Below are 27,160 nucleotides of genomic sequence, written 5' to 3'. Positions count from 1 at the left end.
ATGTCGACGGAGTGCCGAGACGAGTGCTTCCTCTACATGATCTCCTGCTTCAGGCCGCGGCTGAAGCAATACATCCGGGTGATGCCGGTGCTGGACAGGCTGCCCTCGCTGAGCCGGGAGGATAGGGAGAAGGTGCGGGTGGCGGCGGAGCAGCGGGGCGACGTGGAGGGGGCCGAGGAGCTGCTGCGCGCCGTGGAGCGCGGCCCCCGCGACCCAGGTTGGTTTCCTGAGTTCGTGCAGGCGCTGGAGTACGGCGGCTGCGACCTGGCTGCCCGCTACTTGAACTCCAGCCAGCTGCCCTCGCCCACCGAGGAGGCTGACCACGACCTCTGTGTGCAATTGGTGCAGCTTCTCCACGCCACCTTGGTGGATAAGATGCGGGCCAGGCAGGTGGCCGAGATGTGCCTGCAGATGAACATTTTCCAGGAGGAGGACTTGGAACGGGTAAGTGGCCCATTCTGTCAGGCTGGGCACCAGGCAGTCCCACAGACTCTGGCCACCCCCAGGAGCTGTGGGGCACCACAGCAAGAGGTGGCCTCGTGTAAGTGTAAAAAGCTAAAGGGTGGTACCCAAACCTGGGGGAGAAGACAGGTGGTGCTCCAGGTAAGCTGCTAAACACTTAAGAGGTTGGCTAGCAGATGGGATGCCAGCTAACAACCAGGGGCAGACAGTAAATACCTTGAGCAGAGAGTTAGAATAGACCAGTATGTAAGTGGAAGGAGTCTGGCCAACTTTACTGTGACTTATCATTTTGACAGACACCTGGCTCAGGAGATAATTAAGTGTCTTTTGGCCTATGAACCATACCAGAAAGTTGTGCCGGCCTATAAAGTCCTAGGGAACATTTGAAGTAAAACAAGACCTTCCCTCGCCTTTATTTTTTGCCTTAGGTTCACTAAGGAATATCACACCCAGCAGCAGACTATGAAGCTGAGCAGAAATAGCAATTTGACAAGAAAGAGCAAGTGAAGGGTAATGGCTTTGACGAAAACATTTGCCAGTGTTTACTCCATTGGGCCAAGAATGGCTTGCCTGGACTAGTGTGAAACTTACTTGAAACCAAAAAAGTAAAAAAGCTGATATCCTGAAACAGTACTAGAAGAAGAAATGTATATATATATATATAGAGAGAGAGATAAATTTGGCATAGAAATAAGAAAAAAGCTCACAAACTAACGGTAGAATTATGTCATACTTGAACTCTGAACTTTGCATCAACTGTTTAGGTGCTTCAATGCTCATGTCAGTTAAATGAGAGTCATGTAAGTCACCAATTCATCTGATTGGTGACTGTCAGGAAGCAGCAAGGGCTAGCTGCACCTCAAGAGCTGGGGAGCCAAGCATGGTAATGCAGCAGGTGGAGACAGGAATCTTTTAGGAAGCTATTGGCTCCATTCCTTAATGGGTGCACATGTTCCCTGGTCATCTTTATGCTGCTTGTATTTCAGCTTAAGTTGTTACGCTTCAGACCCTTGCCAGTTTCAATTCTGACAGGGCCTAGGCTTTCTTAATGAATGACATCCCAGGGTGGTCCTGCTATATTCCACCTTTGTTTAACTCTTCTCTCTTCCCACTGCCCACACACCTTCTTTTTGTATTCAGCCTCAGTGAGGGGGTTTTCACCCTGTTTGGCAAAACTTGAGCCGGCTGCTATGCCTACCCATTTTCTTGCATATCAGTATGGATGATTCTTGAGCCTTGAGGAAATTGCCCTTGAAGACTGAACACCTGTCTCAAGCAGCAGTACTTTTGATTCAAAGATCGAAGCCGAAATTCCTTTAAGTGGTATATTCTTTATTGCAGCGCTGGATGCACGGGGGATCTCTCCACCTATCGTGCATACCCAAAGCGGAAAGCAGTCTTGAATTTATACAATCAATCTATCAGTATTCTACAAGCACCTATACATATGCATTACCTATCCCCCGCCTTCCCTTGCTTCTCATGCTAATTAGCCTTTTGGCACCTTGCGCCTGCCTAGAGCCTCCCAAGAATTGTGGGCAGGGGTCTTTGGGACGTGGGCAGGGGTCTTTGGGAGGAAGACCCTGAGTCTTCCTCACAGTGTACTTCTCACCTTTGGTCAGGAATCTGCTGAATTGGCACGTTTCTTAATTGCGAGAGCTGGTTGTTGCTAATTCTTCCATTTGTTGTATCTTTATAATGAATTTCAATGTCCAGTTTTGAGATTTATAGTCCTTACATTTGTTTCTCTGTCCGTCTGCCGCTTCCTTATCATGAGTTCCAGTGTCTTGTTTCGAGATATACAGTCCATGTCTGGGGATTGTCCTTGCCTCCCCAATGCCTCCCCAATACCTCCTTAATCACTTTTGAAACAGTGCTTTTCTTTGTTGTGAACACCTGCCCACTTCTGCTCATGACATCCTTGGAACACTTTTCTATAGCTTCTTTGAGGGCAGTAGTCACTTTCAACAGGGTATTGTATCTTGTATTATTGTATTGTGCTTATATCATATCTTTAAGTGAGAATTGGGAAGTTGAAGCCAGTGTTTAAGAAGGGAAATGTTCAATTCTAAATATGAGGTCATGCTATAGATGAAGTGTGAGCTCTAATATGCTGTAGGGCATTATTTCTCCTTAAGCAAGGAGAAGCAATTGGTTTAGTTCCTAAACCAATGTGAACACCAATTATTGTTCCTTAAAAAAGATTATTATATAATGGTTGTTATTATAACCATTTCCAGTACCACCAGTCTCTCCAATTAAATCTCAGATCTCTTGTTTTATGTATACTACCAGAAACTATATGATGTTGGACAAAAATGCAGTAAAACTCTGCTGGTGAGTAAAATTCTTGTCAGGTCCACCATATATGTTTGTTCCTATGTTTTAGTGATGACAGGGAAATACTTTTGTAGTTACACTATTCTTGCTAACTTCCCTAAACTGTTCCAAAATTCTGTCTCAAAGTTGTTTTTTTTTATTTTTACCAGATCAGTGCTGTTACTCAAACTCGTGGGAACAGAGATGGTGCAAGAGAGCTATTGAGTAGAATAGTGCAGAAAAAGGATTGGTTCTCTCCTTTCTTGGTTGCTCTGCGTGAAACACAACATGAAGACCTTGCAGATGATTTAAGTGGAAATACAGGAGGTAATCATCTTATTACACCATAATAATGTGTGTTTTTTTTTAACATCTCTTTTTGAGCTGTTTCTTTGGAAACAGTGCAGGGTTCCAGCCATATTGATCTCACTATAGACAAATAGTGAAAAGACAAATGCTTTCAGTTGTCTGAGGATTTCAGAATGAAGTTATTTAACAGCTAACTTGATAGATTCTTAAACACTAGAAATCCTTATTAAGCAATTTCAAACTTAAAACAGTATGACCAAAATTGTAATTAAACTGAATACTTACCTTTTGTAACCCATTGGTTTTCAATATGATATTTGTATAATCATTAATAATAAATAGAAGATTACTTTGAACAAATAAAACAAGCCTTTTCTGGATTCTTCTTTCACCACAAAGATTAATGTTTCTCTTATAGCATGGTTTACAAATACATTTGGTATTTTAAAGTAGACTGGAGCATATCTCCTTGGGGATAACACATTGATAGGACTTAAGATATATTGCATAACATTTACTGGAAGTAGTAGAATAAACTAGTAAACATTATTTACAGAAATGAAAGTAGGAGGTTGAGGTTTTTGGTTACCACTTTCTATTCCTGTACAGTGATTATAATATTGTAAAATTATCACCCTCCATGCTAAAATATGGAAAAAAGGAGACCCCAACCCCCAATTTTATATTGCAGTCAGCATAGGTTGTATAAGATATTTGAGAATTAATTTTTTAAGTGAGTCAGATGGTGGAAATAGATCAGCAACTACTGTGGTCCTGAGTTTCATTTTCTGTTACACATTTGTCAGGCTTAAATTCTTGTCTTCGTTACTTTGCTATCAGGTAAAAAAATAATAAATGCATAGTACATGCACTAATTACTAAAAGGAGGGCTACAAGATGGTGAAGGGTCTAAAGGACAAGACATATGAGGAGCAGCTGAGGTCCCTTGGTTTGTTCAGCCCAGAGAAGAGGAGGCTGAGGGGAGGCCTCATGGCAGCCTGCAGCTCCCTCACGAGGGGAGCGGGAACAGAGGGGCAGGCGCTGAGCTCTGCTCTCTGGGGACAGTGACAGGGCCTGAGGGAATGATACGGAGCTGGGACAGGGGAGGGTGAGGCTGGATGTTAGGGAAAGGTTCTGCACCCAGAGGGTTGTTGGACACTGGGACAGGCTCCCCAGGGCAGTGGTCACAGCACTGAGCCTGCCAGAGTTCAAGAAGCATTTGTACAAAGATCTCAGACACATGGTCTGAGTTTTGGGTGGTCCTGTGTAGAGTTAAGAGGTGGCCTCAATGATCATTGTGAGTCCCTTCCAACTCAGGATATTCTGTGATTCTATGAAGTCAGAGAGAAATCATTTTTGTGTTTGGAATAAGACAAAGAAATGGAAGGCAGGAAGACATTTGGGGAAAGTTCTCACAGGTTTTCAGTTTTATGAGAAGGTTTTGAAGTCTTCTTTTAAGGTACATCTGTTAATGACCTTACAAAACTTACAGAATTCAGAAGAGATTTATGATCAATAACTTTTTAAATAAATATTTATGAAAGCATCAGAATTCAAAACTACTGTTTGTCAAGACCATATGTCATGCTGATGTGCTGATGTGACAAGCATATTGAATACAGACTAATTCTTTGGTTTCTGTGCTACACAGTAAAAGAATATTTTTTTTATAGTGCCATGTTATTTCTTTTGTTACTTTATAGGAAAAGAGAATAAAGGAAACGGGGTGAAGAACAGTACAAACAAAGAAACAGAAGCTGCAAGCCAACCAGGACATTCTGTAGTGAAGGATTTGAAACAGCAAGAAAATCTGAATGGTGGTTCTGTCAGTGAAAATGGTGTATTGGAAACATCTGTTGAAAAGAATTCCGTAGTTTTGGGTACGTCCACTAATTGGTATTGTGTTCTGGTACCAGTTCAACTTTAGTAACTGGAAGTAACTAAGAGAATATTCTCAGTTTATTAGTTCCCATCTTGCTCAAATATTCGGGAACATATGCTACGTTCAATGTGAAGGGAATTAATGAAAAAAGTAAATCTTGATTTCTTGGAAGCAGTAAATTCTATTTCTTCCTATCAGTTAACTGCAGTACCAACTTAGGGGACAGATCTTTAAATTTGCTTACTTCACTTCAAAGGAGTTGCTCTCAAAAAAAACTGTTGTCATATTTGAACTAATTAATCTGAAAGGTATGAAAAAGCTTCACCTAAAGTAACTACACCAAGCTAGTTCAGAAACCTATTTGCTAGCACAGTGCAGAACGGCTTAGAAGGACATTGCCAAGAAATTGTTATGGCATGTTCGTATGGATTCACTTTTTAAAATGTGCCTGTGGAGTTGATCATGAGCAATAGCAACTACCAGCAGCAATTCCCAGATATAGCCAGGAACTGATGATTCAAACATATGCTGTATGATTAAGGAACCATTTGTATCTGTTACAAGTTCAAATGCAGCTCAAACAATAGTTGCAATTGAGATGAATCGTGCCTGAAATGATTTTAGTGAGCTTACTCAGACAAAGGAGTAAGACAACTAAAGTTGCTCTTTTTTTCATCAAACATGAATATGTCAAGAAAAATTTGGCTCTGAAAACTGTGGCCGTTCAGTGTGTAACAGTAGTAGCTTATTTTTCATTTAGCGTGATCTTAACAGCATATTACAATGATTTATAGCAATTAGTGGATTATTGACTGCAGCAGAAATATAAGCTTAGTTTTCCTGCATTAGAACATAATTTTGCCTTATAAAACAGAGGTGCCAAATATTTATTGATGATTCAGAATGAGTCTGACTAAGTTATCCTTACTCTTAGGGTTGTTTCAGGGCAAGTTAGGCTCTTAATTGTAGCCTTGTTCTGGATAGGTTTTCACTGCTGTTAGTGTGATCTTACCTGACTATTTTTAGACCAGGCAGGTAAAAGTACAACTGGACCCCAGATTCTACTTCCGTGTAGGCTAGGAACCCACCTAATTTGCACTTTGATCTGTCAGTTTTGCAGTACACTCCCACCATTCCTCCATATACTGAGGACAAATTTCAAGGAGGAAGAATTGTTTTCAAATCACTTGATATTCCTGCATTTTGCATTGAATCTGAAGACTCCCCTGACCCTTTTATTGCAGTAGATAAGACATAGTGAGTCAGGGAGAAGGTAAGAGAGCCCGTGGTGGTTTTACCCTGCTGGGCAGCTAAACTCTACCACAACCACTCTCTCACTCCTCCTCAGATGAAGAGGAGGAGAAGAAAGTATGCTGGAAAGAAGCTCCATCACAGCCAGACCCAGTACAGAGCCATAGGGTCATAAAGGTAGAGTAGAAATACACAATTTAGTCTGAGAGAAAACTAGAAAGAAAACTGCCTGTACAAGAATACAGATAAGACGCTGCATCCACAGAATACAACACTGAAGTTTGCAAGGTCAGAGTTGGAGCACTTGAATTGAGGTTTCTCTTAACTGTATAGAAAGCACTTCAAATAAATAGCAGCTGTGTTTTTCAAGATCTGTTTAATAAAATGAAGTAGATTGGAATGAATAATTATATCGTAGGAAAGATACAGATAGAAAAAGAAGCCAATGTGTTTTGTTTCCATCCTTATCATCATGCTCAAAGCCATGATTTCAAGAGTGTTTTGCCCCCTGTTGGTTCCAGTTCACAATGAAAGTTCCATGAAAATCTGACTAACTTGTGGTTACTATGAGGTGATAACTGATGGTGATACTATAAGGTGATGACTGATTTTTTAAGTGGAAGTTTCAGTAATGTCTTACAAAGTGTGCCCCTTAATGCTTCAGAGTGGAAAAAACAACCATTAATTTGAAAGTAGGACAGTTTTGACCAGTTTCCAGTCACATGACAGGAAAGAAAGACTATAAACAAAAAAAAAAAATGCATATTTCTATGTTCTTCATTGCATTCCATTGTCTTTATACTTATTTGTTAGTGCAAAGTGACATAAAGTGACAGTGACAGCTGTTAGAATATCAGCCCTTTTATCTCCATTGTTTTGGAAATGATTAATTTTTTTTCTTTTAAAATAATTCAAGAAGATTAATACAATCAAAACAGGAGAATATTATGCTATTCAACTTTAATTTGGAAGATGAGTATTGCACATTTCATTTTACCACTGATGTTTTCTGTTGTAATGCATGCTGCAGATTGTAACTTGGATAACTGAGTATAAAATACTTTGTTAATACATACTCTCTGTTACATACACATCTTCTAGTAGGTCATTTTTGAAGGAAGACCATAATTCCATCTTTTCTTTCCTAATTCCATGGATTACTAGAAAGTGAGCAATAGCAGTGTCACTTTCAGAAATTGAATTCTTACTAAAGCTACTTAATATTTTGTCAGAGATCTTTGAATATGGTTTATAACTGGTGATGTTTTCTTCTATTTTCAGGGCAATACTGTCTTTTGTGTGATATTAAATACATGCTATTATATAATAATAGTAGGGAATATTTATTAGATCAGGGTCCTGCTGTGAATATGCATTTTTTAAGTGCCTTTATTTTGATTACATTGATTTCTGTGAAACTAGCCTTTTAATTTATGTGCTTAAAGTGTGGTGGAGATTCATAGTTGAATTTGATTTTGAGGTTTGTAAGCAATAAAGGAAGAAAACTGAGGACAGCAAGACAGATATTTGCCTCTTCTTTAATGGTTATGTCAGGTAAACTGGAAAATAAGACTTAACCAAATACTGGACTACTAAGGTGGCTAAGGTAGCTTCATTTCAGTTGTCTATATTATGCTTTTTTCATGAAATAGCTGTTTAGTTTCACTTAGTCATTCACCTTTCGAGGAGACCAAAGCTTGCATAAAAGGGAAGTCAAAACTTCGCATTTTTACTGAATGCAGACAAGGTGAAACTTCTACCTCACTTCAAGATTACAAGATTTTGTAATGTACTTTAGGAGTAATGATCTAAGACTTCCCTGTTAGTTCTAATCTCTCACAGCATCTGTTTTGCTGTACCAATTATTTGTTGGGGACAATAAGTAAAATAGATAAGGAAAAACTGAACACAAGTTCTATGAGATAATTACGTGTATGTCACTGTTATTATTCTGACTGTTTCTCACGGACACTATGAGCTCAGTTACAGAGTGCTGCAGGCAAGCTGACAAACAGTGGAGGATGAGTCTGTTTGCAGAAGATTTCTCTAGAAGAACTCTGTGTATCTCTTCAGATGTTAGAATTACCGTGTTTTGGTAAATCTGTATAAATTACACTTGTGGCTTAAAAAAAATAAAAATAAAAATCAGTGCAATATATTGATTGCCCAGCAGAGGGAGATCTTAACATTAGAATATCTGCAGGAAACTTGCCAGATTTCTGTACCAGCGTCCAAGTTTTCTATTGAGTGTAACAGAATTGTCGGTCTCTGCTTTTACTTGCAATCAGTTTGGAAGATTTATTTTGTGTCCAGTTGTCAAACATGTTTTTCTTTCTTTTTTTCCCTTCTGAAAAGGAACACAGGACTAGAGGTGATCATGCATGTGGTCCTATGTGGACCCTTACTTCTAAGCAAACAGAAAATAGATGCCTGACTACACTAAATTATGAACCCCGTCATCTTATCCATCTTTTCTTCCGTAGGAAAGGAAATTATTTTTCAGCCATCCCTGCCAGACATTTGTCTAGCCCATTTTGACAACTAAGGGAGAGAGTAAATGATACACTGGCTATTTATATTTGTATAGCAAATATACTATACTACATTTGTTTCTGTTTTTTCATTTAGAATCGGATGTCGCTACAGAAGATAGAAGTGTCAGTAACATGAATGAAAACCTGGGACAGAGCAGTACAACCAGTAATTCAGGTATGTTTCCCTTCTCTTATTGAGTAACTGCAAAATAAACTCTGGAGGGTAAGCCCTCTATGACTATGCTAAACCAAAAATAAATGGAAAACGTTTACTGTGAACTCCAACAACAGTATTTATATACCAAACTTCCTCTTATTTTGTTGGTAAACAGATGCCATTTTTATGGGTCTGGACTTAACTTCAAGCCCCAAAGGAGCTGATTTACTGGGATCCTCTGAATAGGTCTCGAAACATTGCCATCATAGAAATGGTCAGTGATGCAGAATACAATCACACAGACTGGAATGAACTTCTGGAAGTCATCCAGTGAAGTTATCTGTACAGATACTCATAATAATGCCACATTTTTGTGCTTCTTTTGCTCTGATGAAGAAGCTAAATTGTGTCTGGACCCTGTACTGGGGAGATAAGAGGGATTAAATTGGAAAGGTTTTAGAGGCATCAGAAGTTGAGGAGCAACATTTCCTGCATACTTGCAGAACCATAATGAGGATCTACTTTGGACCTAAAGAATTTAATAGCACTGTTTGCAAAAGTAACCTAATCAATGGAGATTAATATCCAAAGACCTTTGCAAATCTCACATTTAAGAATACTTGCAAGTTCTAAATGAAGTGTAGCATTAAACTAAATATTAGATTGTGTTTAGATAACACTTTTCAGACAGATGTGAACTTGCTATGTATAAACTCTGAAACCAATTAAACACTGCTGTTGTAAAAGACACTCCACTTTTATTTATTTATTTTTTAACCTCAGGCAGAAAGAATTTGCAGCTGTCTTCCGTGGTGAACAGATATTGTTTGCCCTACACTGAATTCAAGAATCCATTGACTTCTAGAAACTAGCCTGTATATAGTTTGCTCTGTGCCTATATCTTGTGCAAGGACTAAGAAAAATCTGGGTTACTTTACAAGCCAGCTCTGCCTAAAGAGACTAGTATTAGATCAGTAAAGTCAAGTAAAGTTGTAATATGTCTTAAGCCTACAAAGTGTTTACTGAAAATGCTTTAGAATAGTTTCAACCTTTTTAAAACTAAAAATCCTGTATTTTACAAGTGCACAGAAGATTCAGGATATCTCAAATCTAAATTGCTACCCCTCAAATCTAAATTGCTACCCTACAGATAGGGTTTTATTCTATGTATTGTTAACTCTGAGGAATATACTTAGCACTTCTGTGCTGAGGTGACACATCAGTCACACTGGACTTTTTCCTCACTGTGTCACATGAAATGTCAGGGCACAGAAACTTCTCCATTTTGTGAGCAGACACACTATATCCGTTGGGCAGGATGATACAGGCTACTGGTGTGTGGTAGCACATACATAAATATATGGCCTGAGCCTTTAATATTCCTGAAAAATCTCACATTTAGTTGAGCATTGGCTATGTCCAGTAGTCCAGCAGAAAAAAATCACTACAGTTACGTGAAGAATGCAGAACAGATTTTTTTTACTTGTTATTTATTACATGTTCTGTTTACATTTGAGCTTTAAAAATAGTTGAAAAGTTTTTAAAAACATTAATGCTTAAACTCAGTGAGAGCAAATATGAGAAAAATAGTGGAGATACAGATGGAATTGGTGATATTTTTGGATTTTATAATTTGAATTCTTGCAGTAAGGCTGTTGTATTAGATGTCTGGATAGATCTTAATGCACTAATAGGAGTTTGATTTTAAAGCAAAGAGTCCTATGGATTTAGTTGCCCTTTTCAATGCAAGGATCATTTTACATTTAAGAAAAATGTTGGAATTAGGATAATAGAAGAATAATTATCATGTTTCTTTTAGCACAGAGCAGCAGTTTATGAGCCTTGTATGAAGGCAGACAACCTCCCTAAAGTTTTACTGTGCATGATGAAAATTCTTTAATGGAATCATATCCTGTGGAAAGATTCCTGTATTAGCCTTTATCTTACCAGGAGCCGAGGAAGCTAGGAGAGAGATAAGTTAAATATTTTTTAGGCATGGATGGTTAGTTGAGGATGTTAAGATACTGAAATTTAACTAAACAGATGGGTGATAAAGTGCTAGTTTCAATATGATTGAACTATTGTATTTAGTCAACCAGAAAGCAAACAGTGTTCTTCCTCAAAAGAGAGTAGTAGAAGTCAGATAAGTAAGAGCAAGTACTCTCTGGTGTAAATTTCCCTGTGTTCCAGATAGTGCTGCACTCACGCTAAAAGGCAAAACAAGCAAAAAACACTTAGGAATGGTATTCGGGTGTTTCCATCAGCAGTATTTTATCAAGCTTCATTACTTTTTGTTAGTTTAATTTTATTTAATGGAATAAGGTTTACTAGAAAAATACACTTATTTTTCATATGATGTATCAGTGATAATAAAAGCCCCATGATTCTTCATTTAATATCATCAGGAAATAAAACTAGAGGGTTTTTTTCCTCATTTTTAGCCTAGTAGGATTTCTGCCTCTTATTCGCTGACAACAGTACAAGTTCAGGGTAATTAATAGTTCAGGATAAACAAACATATCTGTAGAAAAAAAAAGGCGCAGAACCCCACTAATGTAAATACTTCTTACATTCATATAGATAATTTCTGACTTCCTAAATATGTATAAACTCAGAGAGCTGACATGCTTTTCTCACTGCCTGAAATTGTGACATCCCTTTTAACTTTTGAATGTTGTTTGTTTTATCTGTGAGAAGTAAATATGAACTTTCTGCCATTGCATTTTACATGATAGATGGAAGGTTTTGGCCTTTAGGTGGCAAATGCACATGGCCTTTTAGTGAACAGCTCAGACTGCATTATGTATGAGTCAGTCTGGAGGCACCACAATTTGCATTGAATAGGTGGTAACATTCTGCAGCTAGCTCTGTCTTGTATGGGTGATTGAATTTTCTTATCTATTTGATCTTTATACTTTATAACTCCCTTCATCTATTTTTAAGTAGTCCCTATCTCTTTTTCTTTTTCTATGGCTCCATCTTTTTCTTTTTTTTCTTCCTCTGGGAAGTATTCAAAAAGGTAGCTCACATGCAAGCAAATAAATTTCAGTACCGATGAAAGAGAGCATCACATAAGATTGTCTAGATTATGCATACTACAGCTCTGAACACAACTTTTGTTGTTCTCAGTGCTACTGAATTGTATCATTTGAATTCATACATAATAATAATCATATTAACATAGATGAATGAAGTCATATTGTGGCTTATTCCACCTACCCTGTTAGGCAACTGGATATAAGCACAGGTCCACAGAACAGCATTTCCTATGCTAACACGCCATGTTTCTCTTTATTCAGAAGATGTATCTCATAATAAATTTATATTTTCCATTTGTCACTTGTTTAATATTCTGATAAATGCTTCCTGTTTGATATTTATATTTCTTTGCACCCTTAGATGAAGATGAAATGGAGAGCAGAGCTTCACCTGAACCAGATCTGATCCTGAGAGACTACCAGATGGAAGTTGCAAAGCCAGCACTGAATGGGGAGAATATTATAATATGTCTCCCTACAGGCAGTGGTAAAACCAGAGTGGCTGTTTACATTACCAAAGATCATTTGGATAAGAAAAAAAGAGCATCAGAACCTGGAAAAGTTATAGTACTTGTTAATAAGGTATGTTGGTACATTTAAAAAAAAAATAGTATTTTGCAAACCACATGCACTGTTAGTAAAGAACTTGTGAAATGAATGTAAATACATTTTTCAGCTTCTCCAGATGTAGGTATGTTTAAAGGCACACAACTATAGACTGTCATCTCCATTATATTGCTGAAAACATGAGTGATTTTAATTTAATGCAGCACATGTGAGTATTTGCATGTAGCCAATTAACTACATTATCGGAAAAAGTTTTTTATTTCTTGTTAGGATTAATAAAAATGAAATAACATTTAAAAATATATTTTTCACGTTCTGTGTTTGGATCTGGTAATGAAGGCCACCTAATGAGTCTCAAAATAGTTAGGTAATATTCTGTCAGATTTTCTGATAAGACCTGCAATTTTTACAGTTAAATTCAGAGCATATAACCTAAACCAAAGTTTTTCTATGGTAATATTAAAGTGTGTAAATACATTTAAGAATTTTATTGAAAGATTAAAAGATATCCCTATTCTCCTATGAGAATAAAATTGTTAGTATGTTATAAGCTTAGTCAAAGAGCCAGAGCATTCATTGTTTGTTCTTTCCAAGACACAGTTAAGCCAAAGTTCTTAGGGCAAAAAGTTTTTCTTAGGAACTTTTTTTTTTTAATAAACATTTTGGGAAAATGTTTTTATGAACATTTTGGGAAAATGTTATGAACATTTTGGGAAAAGACCTGTGGAATGAAAAGAAGTACAGACATATAAATACTTCAATGGACAGAGAACAATGTTGATGAGAATGAGAGGGGATTGCTTTGTGGATTTTTAGTGTTTGCTTTTCCTTTTTTTTTCAGGTCCTATTGTGTAGTGAATAAGGGTTTGTTTACGTTTTTTAAAGAAAAAGTATGTTTTGCACAGAGTGTATATTCACCTATCAACACCTCTGGCAAATAGGTATATATTTATAATCCTTATAATCCTATGTATGTTCTGGTATAAATTATTTGGAAACTTTTTTTCAGGTACCGCTAGTGGAACAGCATTTACGAAAAGAGTTTAATCCATTCCTGAAACATTGGTATCAGGTTATTGGTTTAAGTGGTGATTCTCAGCTGAAAATCTCATTTCCTGAAGTTGTCAGAAGATATGATGTGATCATCAGTACAGCACAGATTCTTGAGAATTCACTGTTAAATGCAACTGAAGAAGATGAAGAAGGTGTCCGCTTATCAGGCAAGATTTTCATTCTGAAATTTTTACAGAAGGTCAAAAGTTCTGGAAAACTGCAGATTAAAAATGTGCCAAACTCAGTAGTTAATGTAGTTCATTTGACTGTTTTTAAAAATGCAAGCTGTACTCTGAGAGTCAAAACCAGATCTTAATGTGCTTGCAATTTTTTGAAGCCAAGTTAGACTTTTGCAGTGCACCTGTTGTGCATCCCATTTTATGTAGCTCAAGCACAACCTTGTGCAAATACAATGATACTGATTTCAGCTTACAGGCTTGGTAGAACATTGAATTATATCACGTAGAAGCCATGAATAGAAGTAGAAAAAATATTAAAAACTCAAATGCAGTAAGTAGTTTGAGAAATACAATGAAGCATGGGATAGAAGCCAATCTGTTATAAAAGCTGTAATCTTTAAAATTTTACCATTTTGCTAACACATGGAGATAAGATTACTTCTAACTACATATAGATAGGCAGCTACAATGGTCTCCTACAACAGATACAGGAAGTTGCAGAGCACAAAAAGAAGAAGATGAGATAAATTATATTGTTAGCCCAGAAATCTAAAGTGGGAGATACTATTTGAAGATCAGAAAGGAAATTGTATTATCTGCCAGTGATGGAACAAAACATGACTGCAGCTCCAGGATTTGGGCTGCAGTGACCCTCCTCTGTGAAAGTTGACTTCTCCCTCTATATGCATGCAGTCAACTCTATTCTAGATGGGATAGGAGATAGCTGATGGGAGAGCTACAATGTTCAAAATAAGGGAATTAAGGTAAAACAAGAATTTGTCTGAGTGTTACAGAGACAACAGGGAAGCATGGTGTCTGTCAGTGCCTAGTGCTGATTGGAGTACTTGCTTGATCCAAACCAACTCCTAATAAAGCCACTCGAGTATCCCAGAATTACCTCCCCTCCCACAGAATACCTTTTCGTTATCTTAGGTAGAGTTCTAAAGATTTTGTTGTATTTATGTAATTTACACCTCCACTAAGTCAGTAAACCTTCCCAAATCTGAATCATCTGAGAATACCATATAGAGGTGCCTAAATGCTTCTACAGAAACTGCTGGCCTAATTGGGCTGAGTCCCAAGCTTGTGTCATGAGGTTTCACACCTTGCAAAGTTTCCTTCATAGAAAGTTATAATACATATGATCTATATATATAATGTAGAAATGTTAGAAATAAACAGAAAATTTGGTTTGAAACCACACAACTCCAGTCCAAAATAGCTTCCTAGACCACTTGTGTGAAAACAGTCACATTTCCCCAGTGACATGGAGCAATAGTTTGCTTTCTTAGTGGTACTCTTTGGCTTAATATCTAAATAAAATTTCCCCTGTTCACTTTCCACCTTTCTTCAGGTTCTTCAAAGACCTGAAAAGATATTACATGATATTTTCCCCAGCAGAAGGGCCCATTCAGACTATTCTAACTCTCTGTTAGTTTCCAACTTTTGCTGCTGGTTGACACAAAAATCATTTGTAGCGATGCAGCAGTGTTAGCACACCAATGTGTAAACAAGGGCATGAAAATTGCCTGATTAAAAATTAAATTAAAAAATGAGTTTAACCCAAATCATTTCAGTCATCTGCTTTACAGACATTGCCACAGTTTTGTAGGGAATTCAACATAGAGAGTTACTAGCTAGTTAGATGAAGGGTGGGAACTCCATAAACCAGTTCTGCTGCTAGAGAAAGAGTTTATGAGTCTTTGAAATAAGAACCTTAAAATATATTTCAGTATCTGCATATGTAAACATGTAGATGAGATGTTCTTTGTGTTTGTGAAAGATTTAAAACAAAGAAAAAATACTTTTCTTTATCATATTGTACTCTACCTGTTTCATGTAAATATGGTCTAACTAAAAACCACAAAATCAGAGTCTGAATCTTCAACAGTTTCCTCAACTACAAAAGCGAGATGATCAGTAGTGCCCTCTCCATCTGTTTGTTTTTCCCAATGACACATCCACAGAGTAATGTAAGTCTTTTAATTGGGCAGAAACAGGGGGACAATCTCTGTGTTGCTATAAAATTGAAGCATATTTTGATCAGCACAGGACTTTCTAGAGTGTCTGAAAGACTTCTAATATGTTACATATGTTCACATAGACAAATGATATGTATGTAGTTTGTCAATGCATTTACGGATATGCTTATAAAAGATAGCATAGATAGTGTAGAACTATAATATGTTCCTACTAGTGGTTACTATCTGCTATACTGGTTATTAAAAATACATGTCCAAAATTCTTTATACCATCAGATTGTTTTTGCAAGAATAGAAAAGCTTTCTATGTTATATAAAAACTACTTGATACATCAGGAGTGCAGCAAAAATTCCAAAGTTCATTAAATATATACAGCTCCCATCCACCCCTTCCTCCAGTTCTGTAAATTTTCTAATGCATTAGGACTCAAACAAACAAACTGGATCTTTTCAGCACTGTGCTTACCTGTACAAAGATTTACTCACACAGTTCTACCTTTGAAAGAAAATTAATCATAATTATTTTTTCTTCTTTTTTTTTTTTTTTAAGATTTTTCACTCATCATTATTGACGAGTGTCATCACACTCAAAAGGAAGGCGTCTACAACAATATAATGCGACGTTACATAAAAGAAAAGATGAAGAACAGAAAACTGGCGAAAGAAAACAAACCATTGATTCCACAGCCTCAGATTCTGGGACTTACAGCATCACCTGGAGTAGGAGGTGCAAATTCCAACCAAAAAGCTGAAGAACATATTCTAAAAGTAAATAGCCCCTATATTTGCAAATCACTAAAGGAACAGTGTCTTGTTAAAGTAAATCTTTATAGTGTAAGGCTTCAATTATATCATCTGATTCTTTTCTTTTGTATATGGAAATTCAGCTCAGAGCCATTCAGCAAATTGTCCCACTACTAATTAATGGACATTGCTGTACGGATAAAGGTTGCTTACATAAATAGGGAAGTAAAAAGATTGCCTCACTTGAAAACAAAACAATCCAAGATCAAAGGCAAGAAATCCAGAAAATAGTGATGTTTTTAATTAATAAAAATCTTCTCTTTATGTTGCTGGATTAGAATTTACTGTGTATTTTAAGTCCGAGAGAGATCACAGTATTTTATGTCTGTATTTCTAGAGCAACTAAGCTGGGCTTCCATGTGGATTCAGGAAAGTGAAAAATGAAGTTGAATATTTAAACAATGTACCTGTTAGATACAGGTAGCGAGCAAATGTTACAGCAGCTAGTTACCGATAGAGAAGGGAGTAGTATGTGTGGTTGCATATATGCCTGACTGGAGATAATTGGTTAAATTCTGTATTTAAAACATCTGTGACTATAAAGAAACTATTTTATTTAAAATTCAATGGATATTATTACTGATACAAAAGGAGAATTTAACACAGGACTGCAGCGAAACCTCCTATTTAGTAAGATTTGCACAAGAATAGCAGACACATCGTGAGCAGGGAGGCTGGATTAGATGATATCCAGAGGTCCTGTCCAACCTCAACCATTCTGTGATTTTGTGAGAAACAGAATGTGAAATGAATATGTGAGGCGTACAAGAAGTTGTTATGCTCTATTGAAGTAGATATGGTTATGAGGTATTTTGGGACAAAAACTTCCTAGCAGTGGAAAAAGCAGAGAATTCCTTTTCATTATCTGTGAAATCTTAATGATAAGATGGTGGTTCTATGTAAAGAAATGTAATCCAAATATACAAGCTCAAATAGATAACTACTGCTGCAGACATCATAAAGGTTGCTTGCCAGACTTTTTTTTTTTCATCTGCTCATAATAAATTTAGTTTCCCCTTATTACTTCATATTCACTGACAGAAATGTGCATATTATCTTCTCAGGAGAGATCAAAAGCAGAAAAGTCCATTTTAGTTGTGCAGTTAGTTTTGAAATTTTCTCCATCTATTTCTCTTCCAAGAAAGATCATTTCAAATTATTTTCTTATTTTGTGACAAGCTTTTACTTTCAGAATTAGTCACTAACATATATTTTTTTATTTAGTTTCACCATTCTTTTTATTTATTTGTTTTGTGCTCCAAAATTTTCTCTTCTAAAGTATTGATGGTATATTTTCCTTTTCAATGTACCTATTTTTCACCCCAATCTGCAACCCCTGATTTTCTTACAGATCTGTGCCAATCTTGATGCACGTAGAATCATGACTGTTGAAGAACATGCCTCCCAACTGAAAAATCAGGTGAAGGAGCCATTTAAGAAGACCGTGATTGCAGATGACAAAAGAAAGGTATGTTTTGTCAAACAAATTGGTATTAAAGTTTAATTTCCCTTTGAAAGAATGTTGTATGGTGTCAAGAACTTTTGACTAATGCTGTTTTGCTATAGACTTACTGTGATCCATAGTGCTAATTTGAATATATGTGTGTTCGTTTTTTTATCTGCTGCCTTCTTCTGGATGGAAAAGTGTCAGTAAAGTTAAATGAAACTAAATTTTTACATATCTGCATTTACTGCATTTATATTTTTCAGATATCTGGTCAAAAGTCCTTCTGAGCCATGTTTCTGTTGGGGTGACATAATATATACTAAAAAATGTTATATTCACAGTTTAATTTTTATATTGTTCTGAGCTATTGATTTCCATAACTGTTAATACTCTTAGCAACCTTACTCAGCTTTGAATTTCAAGTTCTAGGTTTTAAGAAGTTACTTAGTGTAGTTTAAGCCAGAAGAGTTCGGTCCAGTTTTTTTTTTTTTTTGCTTGAAGATGCTTACCTACTTTAGTAATCCTTTTCTTTCTAGGATCCATTCAGAGAAAGAATTATTGAGATCATGACAGATATTCAAAAGTATTGCAAACTCTATCCAAAATCTGAGTTTGGATCTCAGCCATATGAACAGTGGGTGATTAGAGAAGAGAAAAAAGGTAACTGTATAGGGAAAATATCTTGACTTTGAATTTGTCTGTTTCTTGTTTTGTTTTATTTTATACGCAGACATGTTTTTGTTTGTTTTGCTGACTTTCAGCTGCAAAGGAAGAAAAACGCAAGGAACGTGTCTGTGCAGAACACTTGAAGAAATATAATGATGCTTTGCAAATTAATGACACTATCCGAATGGTCGATGCATACAATCACCTAAATAACTTTTATAAGGAGGAAAAAAGCAAGAAAACAATAGGAAGTGATGATGATGAACCAGCAGTATCAAAACAGGATGAAACAGATGAATTTCTACTAGATTTATTTCATGGTAAGCTTGAAATACATGGTGAATTTTAATATTTAAAATCCATAGAACCTAATGGTATAATTTGCATGGGCTCATTAATTTTTACTTTGTAGAGATTGCTGTATTGTTTATTATGCATTAAACAATGTCACAGTGTGATCATGTCCCAACATGCAGTAGATGCTCTTTGATTTTAGCCTAAGGACACTTCCTTTTTTCCGATACTAAGTAAAAATTGTTCTCTGCTGTTCTAGAATGAAGTGACCCTGAGGACATTCTGACAGGCAGACAGAATGTATATTCCATTAGATACTATTGAGGGACCAAAAGTTTAGCAAATGGAACACCAAAGTAACGTGCAATGTCCCTTTTTTAACCAGACCTCTCATACTAAGTATGCATACTTATTATGCATTGACTGCATACTAAGAGATGGGAATAATGATCCTGAGTAAGTTCCAGGTAAAGAGCAGCTACTGAGAGAATTAAACAGCTGGTTAAATTGCAGAGACCAACCGTAGTTGCCTTTTTTTATGATCATTCGCCTTGGAACTAGGATTAATGCAGTACTTTACACAATAATATTTTCTGCCTCTTTTTTCCCCTTACTGCCTTCACAATGAGAAAGAGGTAGACAGGTTGGCTCCTGGGTGGTGCAAAACAAAATGGGATTCATACTGTAGTAAAATCTAACTTCATGAACTACAAATTTAGAATGCCACCATTAAGAAATTTGGGAAATGTTAAAAAAAAAAAAAAAAAAACTTTTAGACAAATTAATGTGGTAATGTCATTGTGTTTTTTACTCACCATCCATACTTGTCTTTGTGCCCACTGCCTTAGAATTTCAGTATTGAATTGCTGCTGAGAACTAAAAAGTTAAACTAATTAAAAATTAAACTTAGTTTTCTAGAGTGATTTCATTTCCATATGTAAATGAAGTTCAGAGAAACTGATAGCCAAAAGGAAATTATAGTCCAATCTGTTCCAGTTATATCACTGATTGTGCCAGGAGTAGTAGAAGGAAATCTAAGGAATTTGTTTCCAACTTTTAAGAATGGGGTTTATCTTTGGGAGGTAAAGTTACTGAAGCTCTTAGTGTAGGTTTAAATACATGAGAAAACTATAGGTGTTTGTTACATATATCTACTTTGTAGATATGTGTAGCTTTATGAGTATGTAGCTTTATGTGCGATTACATTCTAAAATATGAATGAGACTGTAGTCAGAAAGCTACTGCAAATGCAGAGTACCGGTTTTGGATAAACTGACTACACTGCACTGGACAAGGTGGATTATTCACACGATAACCTGCACAGGAAATTGATATTAAAGTGGCTGTAATATCTTAACACACAAGCTTCCCCCATTCCTTTCTTAAAGTATTAGTGTTGTCTTTTTGTAATCATCTGTCCATGACATAAGTTTTTAAATATTAAAAATGTAAATTAAAAAAAAAAAAAAACGTGTGAGAAATCCTCCCTGGTCAATGATGCCTGTGTAAGAGAGTCATTCATTGAACCATTCAACCTCTATACAGAAAGCTGCTCTTTGTTTTTCTCTTTTTTTTGTTGTTGTTTTGTTTGTTGTTTTTTTTTTCCTAGAGCTTTTATTTTACATAGTACTGTTTTTTAACTTACATTTTCTATTTTTAAAGCAAAAAAGAAACAGCTAAAAGAGTTGGCTAGAAAGCCAGAATATGAAAATGAGAAACTGGTAAAGTTGCGAAACACTTTAATGGAGGAGTTCACAAAGACTAAAGAACCTAGAGGAATTATTTTCACAAAGACTCGGCAAAGTGCCTTTGCCTTATTCCAGTGGATTAAGGATAACCCAAAATTTGAAGAAGTGGGGATTAAGGCTCATTATCTTATTGGTGCTGGACACAACAGTGAAACTAAACCCATGACTCAGGTACAGAACTATTCAATATGGTGTTAAAATCCTGTACTTATTTTGAGAAAACAGTTTGGTTTAGTACTAGAACAAAGGACTGAAGTTTGGAGCCCAGAGTTCTACTTTCAAATCTGCCAGCATCTTACAATCATAAAGTATAGCTTAGGTGAATAACAGTATTTTAATTGTATTTCCACGAGATGCAACTTTTATTGGTGCTTGTATTCCATGACAGCAAGAGTAACAGGAAAAAAGTTTCCTAGAGGAATATGCAGTCAAAAAGGGACACAAGTTGTAGTGAGATATAGGAAGAAAAAAAAGTGAACAAAATGGCAGTAGGAAAGTATGATAGTTAAATAAGGTCACACTTACTTAGACAACATTGATTCAAATTATAGTTTACTGGACAAATTGAAAGATAAACTGAATTACAATGCTAAGGATGAATGTCTTTTCCTGATATCATCATTTAATCAATTTATTCCAATTTATATGCATGCTTCATACAGACACAGTCATTGAAAGAGAATTTGCCAAAACCATGAAAACTCTGATTGATAACTCAACACTTCTTCTCATATCAATGTGTTCACTTCATACACAACATCTCTCTGACAATTTATTTATACATTCAAATTTAATATTTTCAAAATAAAGTGCTTCAGTATACTAAATGCTCTGTTCTGCTTTTTACACCCTGTAAAATTGCCACTTCAGTATTTAAACAATAATGGTGTTACTTTTTGCTGGGCAGAGTCTATTTACTGCAGTTCCTTTCAGTTTCAAAAAAACGTATAGGAATTGTTCTGTACAAAGTAAGCTTGTTTTCTGAAAAAAAAAAAAAAAAGTTCTTTAATCACTGTACCATATTGCACAAACAAAGCAATAGCCTCTATATTTTGAAACTGAATGCAGTATTTAGGAAGCTTCTGTCCCTCTGCTACTGATAAAGTGTCTTTGAAATGTTTATCTAATTCAAAATTCCATGTTTTGGATGCTTTATTTTTTATGTACATCATCTCCATGGTTTTTGGTGCTCCACAGATTAAAAAAAATACATTATTTTGAGGAAATTTAAGTACTTGGGAACTTGAAAGTACTGAAGGCTGTACTTAAAGATGAAAATACTGAAGTAGTAGATATCCATAATGTCTGGGTAACTACTTAAATAACTTTATAGAGCAAAGAATTGTATTATCAAAACTCCTAGTGTCTATGAAATGGAATCATCAGGTAAAAAGGTCCAAGTTCAGTTACATTTAAAACTGCCCCCAATTCCCTCACAAATGCTGAACGCATAGTGTGTTCAGAAGAAACTCCTTATTTGTCATCTTGAAAGGTGTTAAATGCAGTGGTTGAAGTGACTGAAGTTTGGCACTCCATTCTGGAATGATTGGGTTATGATTTCTTAATTCTCTTCATTACAAGAAACTTCTGTCAGAAACTAATACTGAAAGTTAATGGACCAATGTTTTTTAATTTACAGAATGAGCAAAGGGAAGTCATTGATAAATTCCGAGGTGGAAGTGTAAATTTACTTATTGCTACTACTGTAGCTGAAGAAGGCCTGGACATCAAAGAGTGCAACATTGTTATTCGCTATGGCCTTGTCACTAATGAAATTGCTATGTTGCAGGTAAGAGTTTACTGCATACCTAACTTATTTTTTAAAGTTGTTTTCTGTTTGGAATATGCAAATGGTGAATCATATTCCTGGGCTTTGGTAATACTTTTGGAATATTTGCAGACTAAAAGAAAATGTTATTGCAACAAAGTTCATTTCCAGGTACCAGCCTCCTGCTATATGAAGTGCATGTTATATAAAATTTGCATCCCTGTGGTGCAGTGTGAAATCCATTTAAAGTTCTACACAACCAGTAAACTGTCTTATGCCTGGTATAGAAAAGGTATTCTTGTATGATCAGAGGCCTGGTTGAAATTGACTTTCTGTACTTGTGTATGATGATGGACTTTTATCTTACTTGCAACCTCCCCACACGTGTTTCCAGCCTATGATCAATCAGCAATATATTTATCACTTTACAAACACGAGACAATGCACACATTCCCTAAAGGAAAAAAGAAAAAAAAAAAAAAAAAGAGAGGATAGTTTCTATAATAAAGGCAATATGTAAATTTAAAGACATTTGTACTCTTGAGAGCTAAAAAAAAAAATATAACTGCATATCATAATACCAGTTTTGTTCATGTTCTCAGTTACTTTGTAAGCACATTTGAGATATTTAAATGCATGCTTAATTTTTTGGTGACAAAATAAAGTTTCTGTTTCACAAAATGTTATGCTAATCACAAATCTCCTGAATACTATCTCACAGGTATCTTTAATGTTAATGCAGAAGGAGAATGTTGTTAATACTAATTCTTTATCTGCCTAAGTGAAAAAAAAATTGCTCCGTGGGGTCCCTCTGTAGTAAGACTTGTACATGTCTTCTGTTACAAAAATAGGAACAAGTGTTGCTTGGTGTTTTAGGGAACTTTACGCTGTTAATGTTATATTCTTTGCAAATCGTAGGCCCGTGGTCGAGCTCGAGCTGATGAGAGCACCTATGCACTTGTGGCTTCGAGTGGCTCAGGAGCTGTTGAACGTGAAGACGTAAATATTTACCGTGAGAAAATGATGTATAAGGCCATTCAGCGTGTCCAGAGGATGCCGCAGGAAGAATATTTACATAAGGTATCTACTGCAGCTCTACACTTTCCATTTGAAGAAGTCTGATGCATACTGTAACGAATACTTTCTACCTGAAATCTACTTAAGGGTAGAAATACAAAATAGTATTAGCTAATATGGCCTTGAATCCTTCTGCCAATACTTGTTTTATAATCTATGTTTCTGGACCTTTGGAGAAGTCTGCTTTTTTGTAGGAAAGCAGAGAAACACACAAGTTGGGAAATTTGACTAAAAATTTGATTAGTGTACTTAGTAAAATAAAGAGAAAGGCAATTGCTTTTTCACAGTATCTTTTTTTCCTTTAGAAGTCACACCTTATTAGGCAGAAAGATATTTTTTTTATGAAAGTATAATTTTAAGTTTTCAGAATAAGTTTTATTTGTAAGGCTCTGGAATTTATGGAAATAAATGTTTACATTTATTAGTCTGCTACAGTCATTCCACTAGAATATTACAGTGCTCTAATTGTTATGTTTCTAGATTGAGAGCTTCCAGTTGCAGAGTATAATGGAAAAACAAATGAAGGCAAAAAGAGATCAGCGTAAAACATATAAGAAAAACCCTTCACTAATAACATTCCTATGCAAGAATTGCCACAAGCTGATATGTTCAGGAGAAGATATACAAGTTATTGAAAACATGCATCATGTCAGCGTGAAAAAAGATTTCCAGTAAGTGTTTATGAACTACTTTGTCTCTTTCAAGCAGAAACAGAATTTCTTTTCAGCAAGACTTGTAACCCTATAGGCCCAGTAAGTAATAAATAAATAAATAAATAAATATTTTTCCAATATTTTCAAGTCATAAATTCTCTTGAGTTTACAGTTAATGAATTTGAAGGAAATGTTGGTTCTTCCCCTTATTTCAAGGTGACCAGGGTGTGAAACTTCAGAAAAAGATATAGTTCCTGTGGTAATATTAACTAGGTCACTTGTTATATAATGTGGTGTGTATTCCACAGAGAAACAAGAACTGAAGCTGAATACCAGTTATCCAGTGCAGAGTCTCACATTTACACTGTTACACCAGTAACAGACCCTGGATAAAAGTGTGAGCCATGACCAGTGACTCATCAACAACTTATTAATCATCTGTGATTGACATCTCTACATGCGGAGAATGTTCGTACTGGTCACACACTTCCTTTATTTCTCCCAGTGTTCTTGCTTTTTCGAATCTTCATTGCAAGAGATACCATGCCATCTAGTTTGTTAAACATTTACCTCCATTAAACTGTTTAACTTTTTAGTGCTGAAAGAGGTGACTTTCTTTTCCCAGTCATAATGGAAATTAAGAGGCCAAGAAAATGTTTTAATTCAACTTCAGTTTACTACAGTAACTTTGTAATTGGTATTGTACACTACAAGTCAGTCATGCTTTGTTATGCATGTACATGCAAATGAGTCTGCTCCAGTTATGTAGCAGACACCATCCTACCAAGTTACAGGCCCTCCAAAGTTCTTTCATTGTGACACATCACTGGTATAATTTGTAATTTTAATGAAGAAGTTTTGAAGAGTTTAATGAGAAATTAGTACTCATATGTTGAAAAAATGAAAATTTAGCTGCAGACCTAAACATTAGACTGCTTCTACTGTGAAATTGTCTCATCAACATAATGCTATCAGTCGAAGTACAGTTATAATTGAAACTATAAGGTAATAATTATTATAACCTCTCAGCACAGGCTGATATAATGATAGTAACTCACGAAATCAAGAACTCCCTAAATTAAATAATATAAGAATGTGTATATATTCTGCATCTCTGGAGAGACAGAATGAAATGATGCTGTGAAGGGGTAAAGTTGGACTACAGGGAGTAAAATAAAACCTCTAACTTTCAGACATTGTCTTTGACAGCTCAGTGGCACTTCAGAAAAACAAAAACAACAAAAAAAAGCTATCCCTTACTGTAACTCTATAACTGAAAGCCTGCTGCTGCTAATGAGGGAGGATGCACCTAAAATGTTACAAAAGAAAACATGAAGTATAGTTACATTTCAACGTTACTTAGGAGCATGAAATAGGACCTTGCATTTTCTCTGGCTCCTGAATGTGCACAACAGAGGTTACTGCCTTCTAGGTTTCATATCTGACTTCAGCAATGGTAGTCACTTTGCATTTAGGGCCATTTGTAGCCAGTAACCAATGTATTCTGACTCACGTTTTCTGTTTTTCAGACATCTTTACCATACAAGAGAAAATAAGACACTTCAAGATAAACATGCTGATTACCAGACAAATGTGGAAATTATATGTAAAGATTGTGGACAAGTGAGGAATGACTTCTTTTCATACTTCTATATTGCTGGTGTCTGTCTTTATTTTTGTCTAATGACATGACTGTTTTTCTGATTTCCTTATACTTGCAGGCTTGGGGAAATATGATGGTTCACCGAGGTCTTGACCTGCCTTGTCTAAAGATTAGAAATTTTGTGGTTGTTTTTGAAGACAAGAAAGCAACAAAGGAAATTTTTAAGAAATGGGTAGAACTGCCCATCAGGTTCCCCAGTTTTGACTATGCAGCTCATTGTCCTTCAAGTGATGAAGACTGAGGACTCAAAATGAAAATAAATGTGTTTTTTGTCTCTTCTCTGACTACTGATTATAGAGTGTTATAGAGAGTGCTGCATCCTAAACACTGTGAAAGATCCTGAGCATGAAGACACTGCCTTGAAGAGGAGAAAAGACCCAAGGGAGAAGGACAAAGTCATGCAGCAGCTGTACGCACTCAGATTTGCAGTGGCACTCTAAGACAAATAAGACCAAATACATTGCAGTGATGTGTATCCATGGAACAAATTCCCCTCTCAGTATATTTAAATGTGGGGTGGCAATGCTGTCAAAAGTGTGTTTGGTGACCTGTCTTTAAGCATAGAACATAAGACAGTCATCTTGACACTTGGTGTGGTGACTGTTTTCTGTTTTGCTTTCTGCTACAACCCTTATGAAGATAAAGTGTCTTAAAAAAGAAACCATGTAAAGAGAACAGATTACATGAGGTAATTTGTGAGTCACTGTAGCTTCTGTGTTTTCATGACAGAGTGCTTTCTCTCCTACCTTTACCTGTAAGCTAATTTTTACAGACTGTTTCCATTAAAAGAAATCTCAAAAAAATCAAGCCCTCAAGTTGACTTTAAATTGATTATCTTAATGTCCAAGAAGGACAATGACAATTAACCTTTTGTGTGTTAGCTTCACAGGATTGTTAAACTGGCTATAGCCATTGAGGTATGTATTTTTTTTTCAATAAATGAGTGTAATAAATAACCTTTACTAACTTTGGTACTGTTCATTCTCTTTCACTGTAAGTATTGTGACAATGAGAATAGAGTTTCACTATAGAAATTTAAAGGATAATGTTATTCTGACTGTAAAAAAAATAGCATCACGTGTCTCCGTAATTATCTAATTGACAGATTTTACATGTATTTTCTCCTATTTGCAAGTGAGATACTGAAGCATGGAAGGTCTGTTTGTTGTTACAACAGTCAACTCTAAATTCAGGATACTGTGGTATGTTTACTTGAATAGACATGTAAACACTTCAGTAGACCCAGGTAAAAGTTTCTAAGTACAACTTAGCTGAAAAATAGAACCCAGCAAAAAGTATTTTATTAC

General features: G+C 35.9%; 1 protein-coding gene across 1 annotated transcript; it reads left to right on the top strand.

The window, feature by feature from the left end:
- On the top strand, positions 1–26,094 carry IFIH1 (interferon induced with helicase C domain 1). The gene is given in 16 exon segments (NM_001310811.1): positions 1–444; positions 2,952–3,108; positions 4,794–4,970; positions 8,852–8,932; positions 12,314–12,534; positions 13,529–13,739; positions 16,284–16,501; positions 17,889–18,005; positions 18,521–18,644; positions 18,746–18,970; positions 20,607–20,863; positions 22,332–22,481; positions 23,379–23,540; positions 24,018–24,208; positions 25,720–25,813; positions 25,912–26,094. Coding segments are annotated over 16 exon segments (3,012 nt in total).
- The last annotated feature ends 1,066 nt before the right edge of the window (positions 26,095–27,160 follow it).

Source organism: Anas platyrhynchos, chromosome 7 (genome assembly GCF_047663525.1).
Source record: "Anas platyrhynchos isolate ZD024472 breed Pekin duck chromosome 7, IASCAAS_PekinDuck_T2T, whole genome shotgun sequence".
NCBI lineage: Eukaryota > Metazoa > Chordata > Aves > Anseriformes > Anatidae > Anas > Anas platyrhynchos.
The sequence above is the reverse complement of the archived record's forward strand: the minus strand, read 5'-3'. Positions and strand labels throughout refer to the sequence as shown.